The 14,575-nt window shown below is 38.4% G+C and overlaps 1 protein-coding gene across 1 annotated transcript; it reads left to right on the forward strand.

The window, feature by feature from the left end:
• Positions 1-755: 755 nt before the first annotated feature.
• Positions 756-10,500, forward strand: LOC123930504 (cell division cycle protein 23 homolog). The gene is given in 4 exon segments (XM_045986733.1): positions 756-872; positions 4,543-4,566; positions 8,699-9,139; positions 9,141-10,500. Coding segments are annotated over 4 exon segments (1,899 nt in total). The 3' UTR covers positions 10,458-10,500.
• The last annotated feature ends 4,075 nt before the right edge of the window (positions 10,501-14,575 follow it).

Below are 14,575 nucleotides of genomic sequence, written 5' to 3' on the forward strand. Positions count from 1 at the left end.
TAAATGGGCATTGGATTTGTTAAATGTTTTTTCCTCTGGCTATTGATATGATCATGTGATTTTTCCTTTAGCTTATTGTGAGATGGATTACCTGAATTGATACTGGAATGCGAACCAGCTTTGCATACATCAGATAAATCTGGCTATAGTTAATAGTCCTTTTCATACATTGTTGGATTTGTGTTGTTAATATATTGTTGAGGATTCTTGCATCTGTATTCAGGAGAGGTACTGGGCTGTAGTTTTCTTGTGAAGTCTTTGTCTGATTTTGCTGATAGAGTAATGCTGGCCTCATAGAATGAGTTAAGAAGCATTCCCTCTGGGCACCTAGGTGGTTCAGTCAGTTAAGTGTCCCACTTTTGGTTTCCCCTCAGGTCATGATCTCATGGGTGGTAGAATGGAACCCCACATGGAGCCCTGCATCAATTCTGGCATCAGGCTCTGTAATCAGCAAGAAGTCTGCTGGAAATTCTCTTTCCCCCTTCCTCTGCCCCTCCCCTACTTGTACACATGTGTGCTCTCTCTCTCAAATTAATAAATAAATCTTAAAAAGCAGCAGCAGCAGCAGCATTCCCTCTGTATCTATTCCTTGAAAGAGATTATAGAGTGTTAGAGTTCGTGATCAAAGGAATGAGACTGATGCAAAGCGAAAGTCGAGCAAAGCTTTATTTCACACCAAGCATCGAAAATCAAACTGACCAGTCGGAGCCGTCTCTTACAAAGAGGCAACGACGACCAGGACACCGACCCCGATGATGCCGCTCCCAACAATGCAGCTCCCAACGATGCCGCTCCCAACTCTGCTACCCGACGACAACGCTCCTGATGACTACCCTACCCGAGGACTACCCTTCCCAATCACTAGGCTCCCGGTGGTGCTGCTCCCCGGCAAGGCCGCTTCCCAACGACCACGACGCTCCTGATGACCACGATGCTCCCAACAACTACCCCAAGGACGACTAACCCCCCCCCCCCCACACACAGACTAACCTTTATAGAGGTGGTTGAGCCCGGCCCACACACAGTTGGCCAATGATATTACAACACACAGGGAAAACTGCACAGTCATGCTCGGTCAGCAATATGGGTAGCCAATTGAATTCCAATTCACCATAGCAAATATATGCTCACCCCACTGATTGGATGTCTCCATCCAGCCTGGCCCGCCCCTATATGTGGGGTTTGGAGGGGCAGGGTCAATCCAAGCTTATAACAAAATGGCTCCCTCTGGCTAACCAGGCCCTTACAAGAGAATTGCTATAATTTCTTAACTGTTTTGTAGAATTCACCAGTGAACCATTTGAGTCTGGGCCTTCTCTTTGGGAAGGTTATTAATGATCAATTTGATTTATTTAATTCATGTAATTAAATATTCACATAACTATTCACATAATTATTTCTTCTTGTGTGAGTTTTGGCAAATTGTAACTTTTAAGGAATTGATCTATTTTGTTTAAGTTACTATATTTGTGGGCATAAGTTGTTCATAGTATCCTTTGCCCTTTATGAATTGGTTTGTCAATTTGGTGATTTTCTGTTAAGTTGAACAAAATAACTCATGTATTTTGGATATTAACTCCTTATCAGATACATGCCTTGTAAATGTCTGTCATTGTGTAGGTTAATTTTGTCGTTTTCTTTGATGTACAGAAGCTTTTCAGTTTGATGCATTCCCTTTTCTTTCTTTTCTTTTTTTTTTTTTTTTTTTTTTTGGCTATCTGTGTTTTTGGTGTTAGATATCTAAAAATCCACTGCAAAAAACAATGTCAATGAGTGTTTTCCTACATTTTCCTTTAGGAGTTTTATAATTTCAGGTCTTACATTTAGGTAGTTCCAGGATACATTTGGTTTCTTGTATAAGATAAGGATCCAATTTCATACATTTGCCTGTGGATGTTCAGTTTTTCCAACACCATTTATTGAAGATAAATAAATATTGAAGAAGTTGTCCTTTTCTTATTGTTTATTCCTGCTGCCCTTGTTAAAGATCAGTTGAGTGTATATATATATATATATATATAAAATATATAAAACCTCTGGGCTCACTGTTCCATTGGACAATATATTGTTTTTATGACAATGCTATACTATTTTGATTACTACAGTTCTTAATATAGTTTAAAAATAGTGTGATGCCTGTAGCTTTGTTCTTCATTCTGAGATTGCTTTGGCTATATTTGGGGTCTTTTGTGGCTCCATACAGAATTTAGGATTTTTTTTTTTTTTATTTCTATGCAAGATAATATTGCAATTTGACAGAGATTATATTGAATCTCTAGGTTACTTTGGGTAGTATAGATATCCTAAATAGGATATCTTTCCTTTTATTTGTGTCTTCTTCACTTTCCTTCATCCATGTCTTTTAATTTTCAGCATACAGATTTTTCACCTCTTTTAGTTAAATTTGTTCCTGGGTATTTTATTGCTATCATAATGGAATTATTTTCCATTATGCATACAGTAGCATAAGAGGTGCTATTATAAATCGAATTATAGTCTTAATTTTATTTCTGAGTAGTTGCTGTTAGTGCATAGAAATGCAAGTGATTTCTGTTAGCTGATTTTGTACCCTGCAGTTTTACTTAATTTATTTATTAGTTCTAACAATTTTTTGGTTGTATTTTTAGGGTTTTCTATATTTAAGATCATGTTATGTGCATAATTGAGACCATTTTACTTCTCTCTTTCTTAATTGTATGTATTTTCTTTTTAAATCATTTTTGTTCCTAATTTCTCTGGCTAAAACTTGTTTTATTATATCGAGTACAGATGGTGAGTGAGGATACCATTGACTTGTTTCTAATATAGGAAAAACTTTGTTTTTCATCACTGATGTAATCTGAGGGCTTCTTTTTATGGCCTTAATTATGTCGAGGTGCATTCCTTCTATACCTAATTTGCTGAGAGTTATATCTTGAAATGGTGTTGAAGTTCATAAATTTTTTTTCTGTATCTGTTGACATAATCACATGATTTTGTCCTTTATTCTGTTAATGTGGTGTATCCTATTATTTAATTTGTATATGTTGAACTATCCTTGCATCCCAAGAACCATTGCTATTTGAAAATGGTGTACGGTGCTTTTAATGTGCTGTTAAATTAGATTTCCAAGAATTTGTTTAGAGATTTTGCATCTGTGTTCTCAGGGGATATTGGCCTGCAATTTTCATTCTTGTGGTGTCCTTATCTGACTTTGGAATGAAGAAGATGCTGGCTTTGTAAAACCAGTTTGCAAATGTTCCCTTCTTTTTTATTTTTTGAAGGAGTTTGAGAAGGATTGGAGTTAATTTTTTAAATGTCAGGAAAAATTCATCCATGAAGCCATCTGGTTTGAATTTTTTGTGGGGAGGGGATAGTTTTTGATTACTGCTTCAATCTCCTTACTAGTAATTAGTTGGTTTTGATTTTCTGTTTCTTCATGATTTGGTCAGTAAGTTTCTCGGAATATATCCATTTTTTTTGTGGATTATCCGCTTTGTTGGCATATTATTGTTTACAGTAGTTTCTTATTTTTCTTTGAATTTCTGTGGTACCAGTTATAATATCTCCCTTTTATAGTTTTGTTATTTGAGCCCTCTCTCTTATCTTTGGTTTGTGTTGCTAAAGATTTGTCTATTTTGTTTACTTTTCAGAATGACAATTTTATTTTTCATTGGTCTATCTTTTTATTCTCTATTTCTTTTACTTTGCTCTTTTTTTTATTTCCTTCCTTCTGATAACTTTGAGCATAGTTTGTTGTTTTTCTACTGCCTTGAGGTATGAAGTTAGTTACTTACTTGAGGCTTTTTGTTTTGTTTTGTCGTTTTCTGTTTTTAATGTAAGCTTTTACGATAACAAACTTCTCTCTTAGAACTGCTTTTGCCATATTCCCTAAGTTTTGGTATGTGACTCCATTTTCATTTGTCTCAAGACATTTTGATTGCTTCTTTGACTCGTTGGTTGTTCAAGACTGTGCTGATTCATTTCCATGTGTTTGTGGATTTTCCAATGTTCCTGCTGTTACTGATTCCTGGTTTCATGCCACCTTGCTCAGAAAAGGTATTTGATATGATTTCAGTCTTCCTAAATTTGTTAAGGCTTTTCTTTGGCCTAACATGTAATCTATCCTGGAGAATGTTCCATGTGCATTTGAAAAGAGTGTGTATTCTGTTATCATTGGATGGAATGTTCTATAAATGTCCATTAAGTCTGTAATTGATTATAGTGTTTTTTAAGTTCACAGTTTCCATATTGATGTTCTTTTTGATTATCTATTTATTTTTGAAAGTGGGGTATTGAGGCCCTCTACTATTACTGTATTCCTATGTTAGTTCCTTCAGTTATGTTAATATCTGATTTATATATAAATGTCTCCCAATACTGGGTGCACATGCAGTTGCAGTTTCTATATACTCTGATGGAATGACTTCCATTATGTAGTGATCTTATTGGTTTCTTGTGGCAGATTTTGTCGGAAAATTTGCTTTGTCTAAGTATAGCCACCCTTGGTCTCCTTTTGTTACCATTTGCATAAATTATCTTTTTCTATCCCTTCTCCTTTAGCTTGTGGATATCCTCGAAGCTAAAGTAAGACTCTTGAATTCAGCATAGTGTTATAGTTTTTTTTTTTTTTAATTTATTTGGCTACTCTGTGTTTTTTAATGCAGTAATATAAACTATTTATGTTTAATTTTATTATTAGCAGGTACGGATTTACTATTTACATTTTGTTAATTATTTTCTCATTCTTTCATAGTTTCTTTCTTCTATTCTTACTGTCTTCCTTTTGCTTTGTTGTTTTGTTGTTGTGCTATGCTTTGATTCCTTTTTCTTCATCTTTTGTTCTATGAGTATTTTTTGTGACTGTCACGATGCTTACTAAAATATCAATAGTTGTGGGGCACCTGAGTGGCTCAGTGGATTAAGGCGCTGCCTTTGGCTCAGGTCATGAGCTCAGGGTCCTGGGATCGAGCCCCGCGTCGGGCTCTCCACTCCGCAGGGAGCCTGCTTCCTCCTCTCTCTCTGCCTGCTTCTCTGCCTACTTGTGATCTCTCTCTCTGTAAAATAAATAAAATAAAATCTTTAAAAAAATATATCAATAGTTGTAAAACACTATTCTAAGCTGATAACAGTTTAACTTCAATTCCATAGAAAAAACTACCCTTTGCTCCTCTCATTAATGCTATTGATATCACACTTTAATATGTGTATCTATTAGCAAATTGTTATAACTATAAACTATTATAACTATAGTTATTTTTTTAAATTTTTAAATATTCTGTTAATATATTTGAGAGAGAGAGAGAGAGCAGGGGAGGAACAGAGGGAGAGGGACAAGTGGACACTGCACTGAGCACAGAACCCAGAGTGGGGCTCAACCCCACAACCCTGAAATCGTGACCTGAGCTATAGAACCAGATGCTCTGTATGGTGACTAATATAACACAATTAAAAAAAAAAAAAAGTCAGATGCTTATCTGACTGAGCCACCCACGTGCCCCATCTGTAGTTATTTTTAATACTTTTCTTTTTTTTTTAATTTTTATTTATTTATTTTTTCAGCGTAACAGTATTCATTGTTTTTGCACAACACCCAGTGCTCCATGCAATACGTGCCCTCCCTATTACCCACCACCTGGTTCCCCCAACCTCCCACCCCCCGCCCCTTCAAAACCCTCAGGTTGTTTTTCAGAGTCCATATTCTCTTATGGTTCGCCTCCCCTTCCAATTTCCCTCAACTTCCTTCTCCTCTCCATCTCCCAATGTCCTCCATGTTATTCTTTTCCTTTCTTTTATACAAGAGTTAAAAGTGATTTACGCAACACCATTACAAATATAGAGTATTCTGGGGCGCCTGGGTGGCTCAGTGGGTTAAAGCCTCTGCCTTCAGCTCAGGTCATGATCCCAGAGTCCTGGGATCGAGCCCCACATCAGGCTCTCTGCTCTGCAGGGAGCCTGCTTCCTCCTCTCTCTCTGCCTGCCTCTCTGCCTAGTTGTGATTTCTCTCTGTCAAATAAATAAATAAAAAAAAAATATATATATATATACAAATATAGAGTATTCTGAATTTGACTACCTAATTTTCTTTACCTGGAGTTTTATACTTTTATATGATTTCATGTTGTTATTTATTGCTCTGAAGAATTTCTTTAGTATTTCTTATAGGTCAGGTCTACTGGTGACGAACTCCCTCAGCTTGTGTCTAAGGATGGCTTTATCACTCCTTCATTTCTAATGAGTAGTTTTGGTGGGTATAGTATTCTTGTTTGGCAAGAATTTGGCAACATTTTTTCCCCAGTACCTTGATAAAAAATATTTATTTCCACAAATACACTTTTGCCCATGGATGGCTGCTAATTTGTTTCTGTGGAGAAATGTGAACGGGAGACCTCCTATTTCTCCGTCTTGCTAAAATATTCTTTTTGATTGCTTTTATCTGAGTAATTGTGGTTATTTCTTTATTTTATTTAATTTATATAGATGTGATCACAGTCTACTCTTGTGATTATGGGTAAAATAACCACGCTCATTCTGCAACCACTCATTTGTGTTTATAATCATCATGAGATGATTCTGCTTACAGAGGAGTAACTTACTATATTTTTTTCCCTTGGTTGGTAATTTTTTGAGCTCCATCTTTGTAAGGCCAACAAAGGAAAGTCATAAATGAATTAAGCTTCTTATCTCAACTAAAGACAACAAGTGGAGAAATGTTTTTTAGGTTGAATTGTTCTGCTAAACATATGGACCAAACGTGATGGACATTTCCATCTTTCTGATAATTACATGGAAGCAATAGGCAACTTAGTCTTTATAGACTTCAGATCCTCAGAACTGCTTGCCTTCCACCTCTGACACTGTTCTAAAGAAGAGATTCACAACAGCCATATTTTTGGTCTCAAAGTGAAAAAACGCTTTATTGGTATTATAAAAATATAATAGAAACAGAAGAAAAGAGAAATCTGTGCACAGGTGAGGGCAATAGTAAGCAGTAAAGAAGAGTAAGACAAAAAGGTTATGACAGATTGGGTACTTACAACATTCCAACCTCGTTAGCTGGGGAAGCCTCATGGAGACAGCCAGGCTGGAGTCCCAACTGAGAGGGTTGAGCATAGTGTCCTCCCTCAGGTGAGACCCCCTAATGATCATCCCCCTAAGAGTCATAGTTACAGGACAAATGACACTCTGAAGTTAAATATTTGTTTGCCTATATGCAGTTGGGGGTGAACTGCATTTCTGTGTTATCATGACTTTACATCTTCAAGGAGCCTGGGCCATATGTGTTTTCCTCCCTCCTGGATTCCATTTTGGGGACCCATCCCAGCCTGGAGCCAGAAGGGATGCAAGACAAATTGAGTACTTCTTGGCATCTAGCCCAGAAGGGCCAGTTCTGACCTGGAGGTCAGCTAATGTCAACTAATCAGGCTCCCGAGGTCACCTGTATAAGCACAGGTCTCACAAACAACATTCCTTAACCTGTCTGTGTATGTGCAGGTCTGGGTGGCCATTTATGTAGGGCAGATCACAGAAATCTTCATGCATACAAGATAAACATAAAAGAAAGTCCCCTCTTCTTAAGGCCCTCATTTCTAGTAGTACTCTTGGCCATTTTTAGATTCCAAAAACATGGTACAATTCTCTCTTTGCTCCTCTCTTATCAATTGAAGTCCATAATTGTCTTGAAATCTCTCTCTCTCTCTCTGTGTTTCACACACACACACAATCACACACATATACCTGGCACACCTTAATTCTGCCATCTTCATTCAGATGTACCATACATCCATCCCCTATAACTTCTGAGTATTCCTTTTTTCCCCCCAAACTAATTATTTAATAATTGAACATCTCTATACACCTGGTCCCAAATCAAGGGATTCCATGACCTCATGGAGCTTGGGGTTCACATTTGATCTTTTTAATTTAATTTTATTTTTTTTATGTTCAGCTAACCAACATAGAGTACATCATTAGTTTTCGATGCAGTGTTCAATGATTCTTTACTTTTGAGTATTCCTAAGTCAAAAATAGGATCACAAAATTTTCTTGCTAATAAGTTAATTCATGGATTCTCCCCCATGAGATTATTAACTCCTATATTTTAGAGTGTGTTTCTTACCCAACTTCCATGCTTCTATATTCAGAATAACACTAGTACTCAGTAGCACCTGTGAATAAAGAATCTCATCAGAGGAAGATCTGAAAGCCTTATGAGAAATTGACTTTAGCTTTAGGGCCATATTGCCCTATCCAATCTTATTAGTGAACTTACTACCTCCCTAATAGAATTTCACTATGCCCACCTAGAAATTCTGTCATTGTCTTCAGTCCACTGGAATGTATGTAACAGTGTTTTTGGTAAAGGGAGAACTTGACTGCGTTTGTTTTTTGTTTTTTTCCAGGATTTTTTTTCTTTTCTTAACGTTTTTTTTCCATTTTATTTTATTTTATTTCTTTTCAGTGTTCCAGCGTTCATTGTTTATGCACCACACCCAGTGTTCCATGCACTACTTGCCCTCCGTAATACCCACCACCGGGCTCAAACAACCCCCACTCCCCTCGCCCTCCCCTCCAAAACCCTCAGTTTGTTTCTCAGAGTCCACAGTCTCTCATGGTTTGTCTCCCTGTCCAATTTCCCCCAACTCACTTCTCTACTCCATCCCCCAATGTCTTCCATCTTATTCCTTATGCTCCACAAGTAAGTAAAACCATATGATAGACTGCTGCGGTGATCCCCGTCCTGTCACCCAGCAGCGATTTCTCAAATTTGCGAGAAATTAAGAAGCAGCTGCTACTCATCGCAGGCCTTACCTGGGAGCGGGGCCTGCTACACAGTAGCAAATGGTCCGCGGAGTTGGCCTTCTCCCTCCCCGCCTTGCCTCTGGCTGAGCTGCAGCCGCTGCCACCTATTACAGAGGAGGATGCCCAGGATATGGATGCTTACACCCTGGCCAAAGCCTACTTTGATGTTAAAGAGTATGATCGTGCAGCACATTTCCTGCATGGCTGCAATAGCAAAAAAGCCTATTTTCTATACATGTATTCCAGATATCTGTCTGGAGAAAAGAAGAAGGACGATGAAACAGTCAATAGCCTAGGTCCGCTGGAGAAAGGACAAGTAAAAAATGAGGCACTTAGAGAATTGAGAGTGGAGCTCAGCAAAAAAACACCAGGCTCGTGAACTTGATGGATTTGGCCTTTATTTATACGGTGTGGTGCTTCGGAAACTGGACCTGGTGAAAGAGGCCATTGGTGTGTTTGTGGAGGCTACTCATGTTTTGCCTTTGCATTGGGGAGCCTGGCTAGAACTCTGTAACTTGATTACAGACAAAGAGATGCTGAAGTTCCTGTCTTTGCCAGACACCTGGATGAAAGAGTTTTTTCTGGCTCATATATACACAGAGTTGCAGTTGATAGAGGAGGCCCTGCAAAAGTATCAGAATCTCATTGATGTGGGCTTCTCTAAGAGTTCATATATTGTTTCCCAAATTGTAGTTGCCTATCACAATATCAGAGATATTGACAAAGCCCTCTCTATTTTTAATGAGCTAAGGAAACAAGACCCTTACAGGATTGAAAATATGGACACATTCTCCAACCTTCTTTATGTCAGGAGCATGAAATCTGAGTTGAGTTATCTGGCTCATAACCTCTGTGAGATAGATAAATATTGTGTAGAAACATGCTGTGTAATTGGCAATTATTATAGTTTGCATTCTCAGCATGAGAAAGCGGCCTTATATTTCCAGAGAGCCCTGAAATTGAATCCTCAGTATCTTGGGGCCTGGACACTGATGGGACATGACTACATGGAAATGAAGAACACATCTTCTGCTATTCAGGCTTATAGACATGCCATTGAGGTCAATAAACGGGACGACAGAGCCTGGTATGGGCTTGGACAGACCTATGAAATCCTTAAGATGCCATTTTATTGCCTTTATTATTATAGACGGGCCCATCAACTTTGGCCCAATGATTCTCATATGCTGGTTGCTTTAGAAGAATGTTATGAGAAACTCAATCAACTAGTGGAAGCCAAAAAGTGTTATTGGAGAACTTGTGCCATGGGAGATGTGGAGAAAATGGCTCTGGTGAAACTGGCAAAGCTTCATGAACAGTTGCCTGAGTCAGAACAAGCTGCCCAGTGTTACATCAGATATATCCAAGATATCTATTCCTGTGGGGAAATAGTGGAGCACCTGGAGGAAAGCACTGCTTTCTGCTATTTGGCCCAGTACTATTTTAAGTGCAAGCTATGGGATGAAGCTTCAACTTGTGCCCAAAAGTGTTGTGCATTCAATCATACCCGGGAAGAAGGGATGGCCTTGCTCCGGCAAATCCTACAACTTCGGAACCAAGGCGAGACTCCTTCTACTGAGATGCCTGCTCCCTTTTTCCTCCCTGCCTCACTGTCTGATAACAACACTCCCACACGCAGAGTTTCTCCACTCAACCTGTCTTCAGTCACACCATAGTTGGCTGCTTTCAAGCCAGCACATCACTAGACCCATGTTAAGCCTTACCTCTGTGTAAGGAATGGCCAAGTCTGTTCTACCAAGGACCTTGGTTTTTTTGTTTATACAGTTGGAAATAGCTCCTTGGGGACAGTTTAAGAATCACCTTTGGTGTAGACCGACAGAAGAATCCTGGCAACAGAAATTGTCTTTTGCCAGTTAGAAGCACTTCTATTTCCCTCTGTTCAGAGAGTGGCTTCAGATCTTGGCCTTCTTCCCAGACCTCTTCCCCCCTAAAAAAATCCCTTTAACAGCACTTTAGCACAGGCAAGGCTTACAGGAACAAAGTTTCAATGCTGCTGGGAGTGAGAGATTCCTTAGAGAGCCATAGAAAGGAGAAAAGTGTGACATTATACCCTATGCAGGCAGTAGGGGCAATGCGTACCTTAGGGAGGTCAGGGCACTTGATAGACACGATCTCATCATTCTTGACATGACTATGCTGTCAGAGGTAAGATTTGAACAGAGTGAAGCTTTACATTTGTTCTTGCTTTGTGGGGACAGTCTTCTAAAACATCATTTTAAGGACTTTTCCTAGAACCTTTCAAATAGAAAGGAACTTACTAGAGTTGAATCAAAGAAGAGACAAAAAGAATCTTACTTTTTAGGGAACTATTGGTGGCAAAAGAGCCTATGGAGTTAGCTGTACTCTTACTAAAGCAAATCAAGGAGGCGGGATTAATAGATAATTTCATGGACATTTAGGAGTGTTATGTTTTGTGACTATATAGACAAGAATAAACTCACTTCAAGCTGGAAAAAAAAAACCCATATGATAATTGCCTTTCTCTGCTTGACTTATTTCATTCAGCATGATCTCTTCCAGTCGCATCCATGTTGATACAAAAGTTAGGTATTCATCCTTTCTGATGGAGGCATAATACTCCATTGCATATATGGACCATGAATTCTTGACCCATTCATCTGTTGAAGGGCATCTTGGCTCTTTTCTCAGTTTGGCAACTATGGCCATTGCTGCTATGAACATTGGGGTACAGATGGCCCTTCTTTTCACTCCATCTGTATCTTTAGGGTAAATACCCAGTAGTGCAATTGCAGGGAAGCTCTGTTTTTAATTTCTTAAGGAATCTCCACACTGTTTTCCAAAGTGGCTGCATCAACTTGCATTCCCACCAACTATGTAAGAGGATTCCCCTTTCTCCACATCCTCTCCAACACTTGTTGTTTACTGTCTTATTGATTTTGGCCATTCTAACTGGTGTAAGATTCTATCTCAATGTAGTTTTGATTTGAATCTCCCTAATGACTAATGATGATGAAAATTTTTTTTATGTCTGTTAGTCATTCATATGTCTTATTTGGAGAAGTGTCTGTTCATGTCTTCTGCACTTCTTTTTAATGTGATTATCTGTTTTGTGTGTGTTGAGTTTGAGGAGTTCTTTATAGATCTTGGATATCAGCCCTTTGTCTGTAGTGTCATTTGAGAATATCTTCTCCCATTCTGTGAGTTGCCTCTTTGTTTTGTTGACTGTTTCCTTTCTGTGCAGAAGCTTTTGATCTTGATGAAGTCCCAAAAGTTCATTTTAGCTTTTGTTTTCTTTGCCTTTGGAGACATGTTTTGAAAGAAGTTACTGTGACCAATGTCAAAGAGATTACTGCCTGTGTTCTCCTTTAGGATTTTGATAGATTCCTGCCTCATGTTGAGGTCTTTTATCCATTTTGAGTTTATCTTTGTGTATGGTGTAAGAGAATGGTCGAGTTTCATTCTTCTACATGTAGCCGTCCAATTTTCCCAGCACCATTTATTGAAGAGACTGTCTTTTTTCCACTGTATATTTTTTCCTGCTTTGTCAAAGATTAGTTGACCATAGAGTTGCGGGTCCATATCTGGGCTGTCTACTCTGTGCCATTGGTCTATGTGTCTGTTTTTGTGCCAGTACCATGCTATCTTGGTGATCACAGCTTTGTAGTAAAGTTTGAAATCAGGCAATGTGATGCCCCAGTTTTGTTTTTCTTTTTCAACATTTCCTTAGCAATGCTATCGGTGCTTTTCTGTTTATCCTTTTTTTGTAGTTCACTTGGCTTTTGACAGACTACATTGCTTTCTAATCTAACAGCTTCTACTATTTACTGTGCTTTTTTCTCAGCTTGTCTTCAGCTATTTCTAGAGTTCCTGTTTTCTGATTCTTCTGTTATTTCTGTGGGAAGTCTATGTCTCTAGCTGTACTTAGATTCTCTCAAACCTCAGTTGTTATAATAACCCTATTATTACCTGCTCTTCACTGATGCTGCCTAGATTTTTATATACTACTGTATGACATGGGAAGAGATCACACACTTGTTGTCATCTGGCATTGTGATGTAGCAATGATGGCCGATTCCTATTTTGGGATTATCCAGTGAGGTTTTAAAGTTTAACAACAGTCAGACATTCTACAACTTGCCAGTAGTAGGAATGTGTAGAATAATGCTTGGACATGGGATATGTGGGGCAATGCTACTGAATTGAAAATAGGACAAGTGAAATTGGAGTCACTGAATTGGAGTTTACTACAGAGCTCAAAATCTCAAAATCTCAAATGCAAAATGCAAAAGCTCAAGATCATAAACCAATTTAAAAGAAAATCAGGCTTATATTCAAGAGCCATATTTAAAACAGGGCCAAATTCAAGGCCATAGGTAACAGTCATTAAGAATTCCTTGAGTTAAGTTTGTATGAAAGAGTCAGAGATTCTGTGACACAGAAAGAGGGTGAAAGATAATTTACTTTACCCTCTATTTCCTTTCATAGGCACCTGTAAGTGATTACCAAGCACTGAAAGGGAATTCTTAATCAGGAGGAAAAGCAGGTGAGGAAACAGAAATCCCAGTGTGCTAACTGGAACTGCCATAAAAATTCAGTCAGTAGGAACAAATATAATTAGAGGACCATTCTCTTCTCCAAGAGTATTTCTTCTTCTTTTTTTTTTCTTCTTCTTCTTTTTTCCTTTTCTTTATTTTAAACTTGGTATTCCCTATTTTAGTAGATCACCACCATAGCATCTTAGAACCAACTTTAGCCACTTGCTACATATGTTTTTTTTCTCAGATACATGGGCAATGAAGAAAAGGAAGATGTTTTGTCATGACAATGAAGCAGTGTGGCATGTTCCTGTCATATGAAGGGCCATTCTCCCTATATGTGATGTTCCCTAGAGAGTATTTCTTTTCCCAGGAAGGAAATTTTATGTACATCTTTGGATAATCAGTTTCAAGAAGAGCACAGTGGTGCAAACATATTCTTTCTTTTCATGATTGTTCTCAGCTCTCAGTCCCAGTTGAAAAGACCTTTCTTCCTGGTTTTGTACAGCACTGAATATACTGTCAATAAGTCATAGAAATCTCTGCAATTTCTTTCCCTTTCTATTCTTTTGCCATGCATTACATGTCAACATAGTCAGTGAATGAGACAAGTTAGACATACTACATCAGGAGACCAAATCTCTAGGGTTGATGATATCCTTAGGGCAAGGTGCTCGATATTCTGACAGGTGCCTTTCTTAAATTACACTTTTCCTGTGTGCCACATTCTCTGTAGCCACTCAAGAGCAGAGGCAGTGGGATCAGATTGATTTTTGGACTGCTATCAAATATAAATAACAATTAACTCTCATGTCAGCTTCTAGCAGGCAGTCACAATTGCAGGATGCCTGCACTTCAAGAAAGAATAAAGATATCCTCCTTTGGGCTGAATGACATAAGAGAGCCGTGTCAGGTTCAGAAGATTTCTACAACCTTACTGAAATCCTCCACCATTATACCAGACAGAACTCTAATTCTAATTGCAGGTTAGAATCTATTTATGACAGAGTTCTCTTTAAGGTCTAAACCCCTTAGCATGGCTTGAAAGAAACTTCCTGACCCAAAGATACCATTGTAACCTCATCTCCAGCTAGGCTCCATGATGCCATATATTGTAGAAAAGTGAATTGTTGTTTTCTTTTTCTTTTTTTTTAAAAAGATTTTATTTATTTATTTGACAGAGAGAGATCACAAGTAAGCAGAGAGGCAGGTAGAGAGAGAGGAGGAAGCAGGCTCCCTGCTGAGCAGAGAGCCTAATGCGGGCTAGATCCCAGGAC

The sequence above is a fragment of the Meles meles genome, chromosome 19 (genome assembly GCF_922984935.1).
Source record: "Meles meles chromosome 19, mMelMel3.1 paternal haplotype, whole genome shotgun sequence".
NCBI classification, from domain to species: Eukaryota; Metazoa; Chordata; class Mammalia; order Carnivora; family Mustelidae; genus Meles; species Meles meles.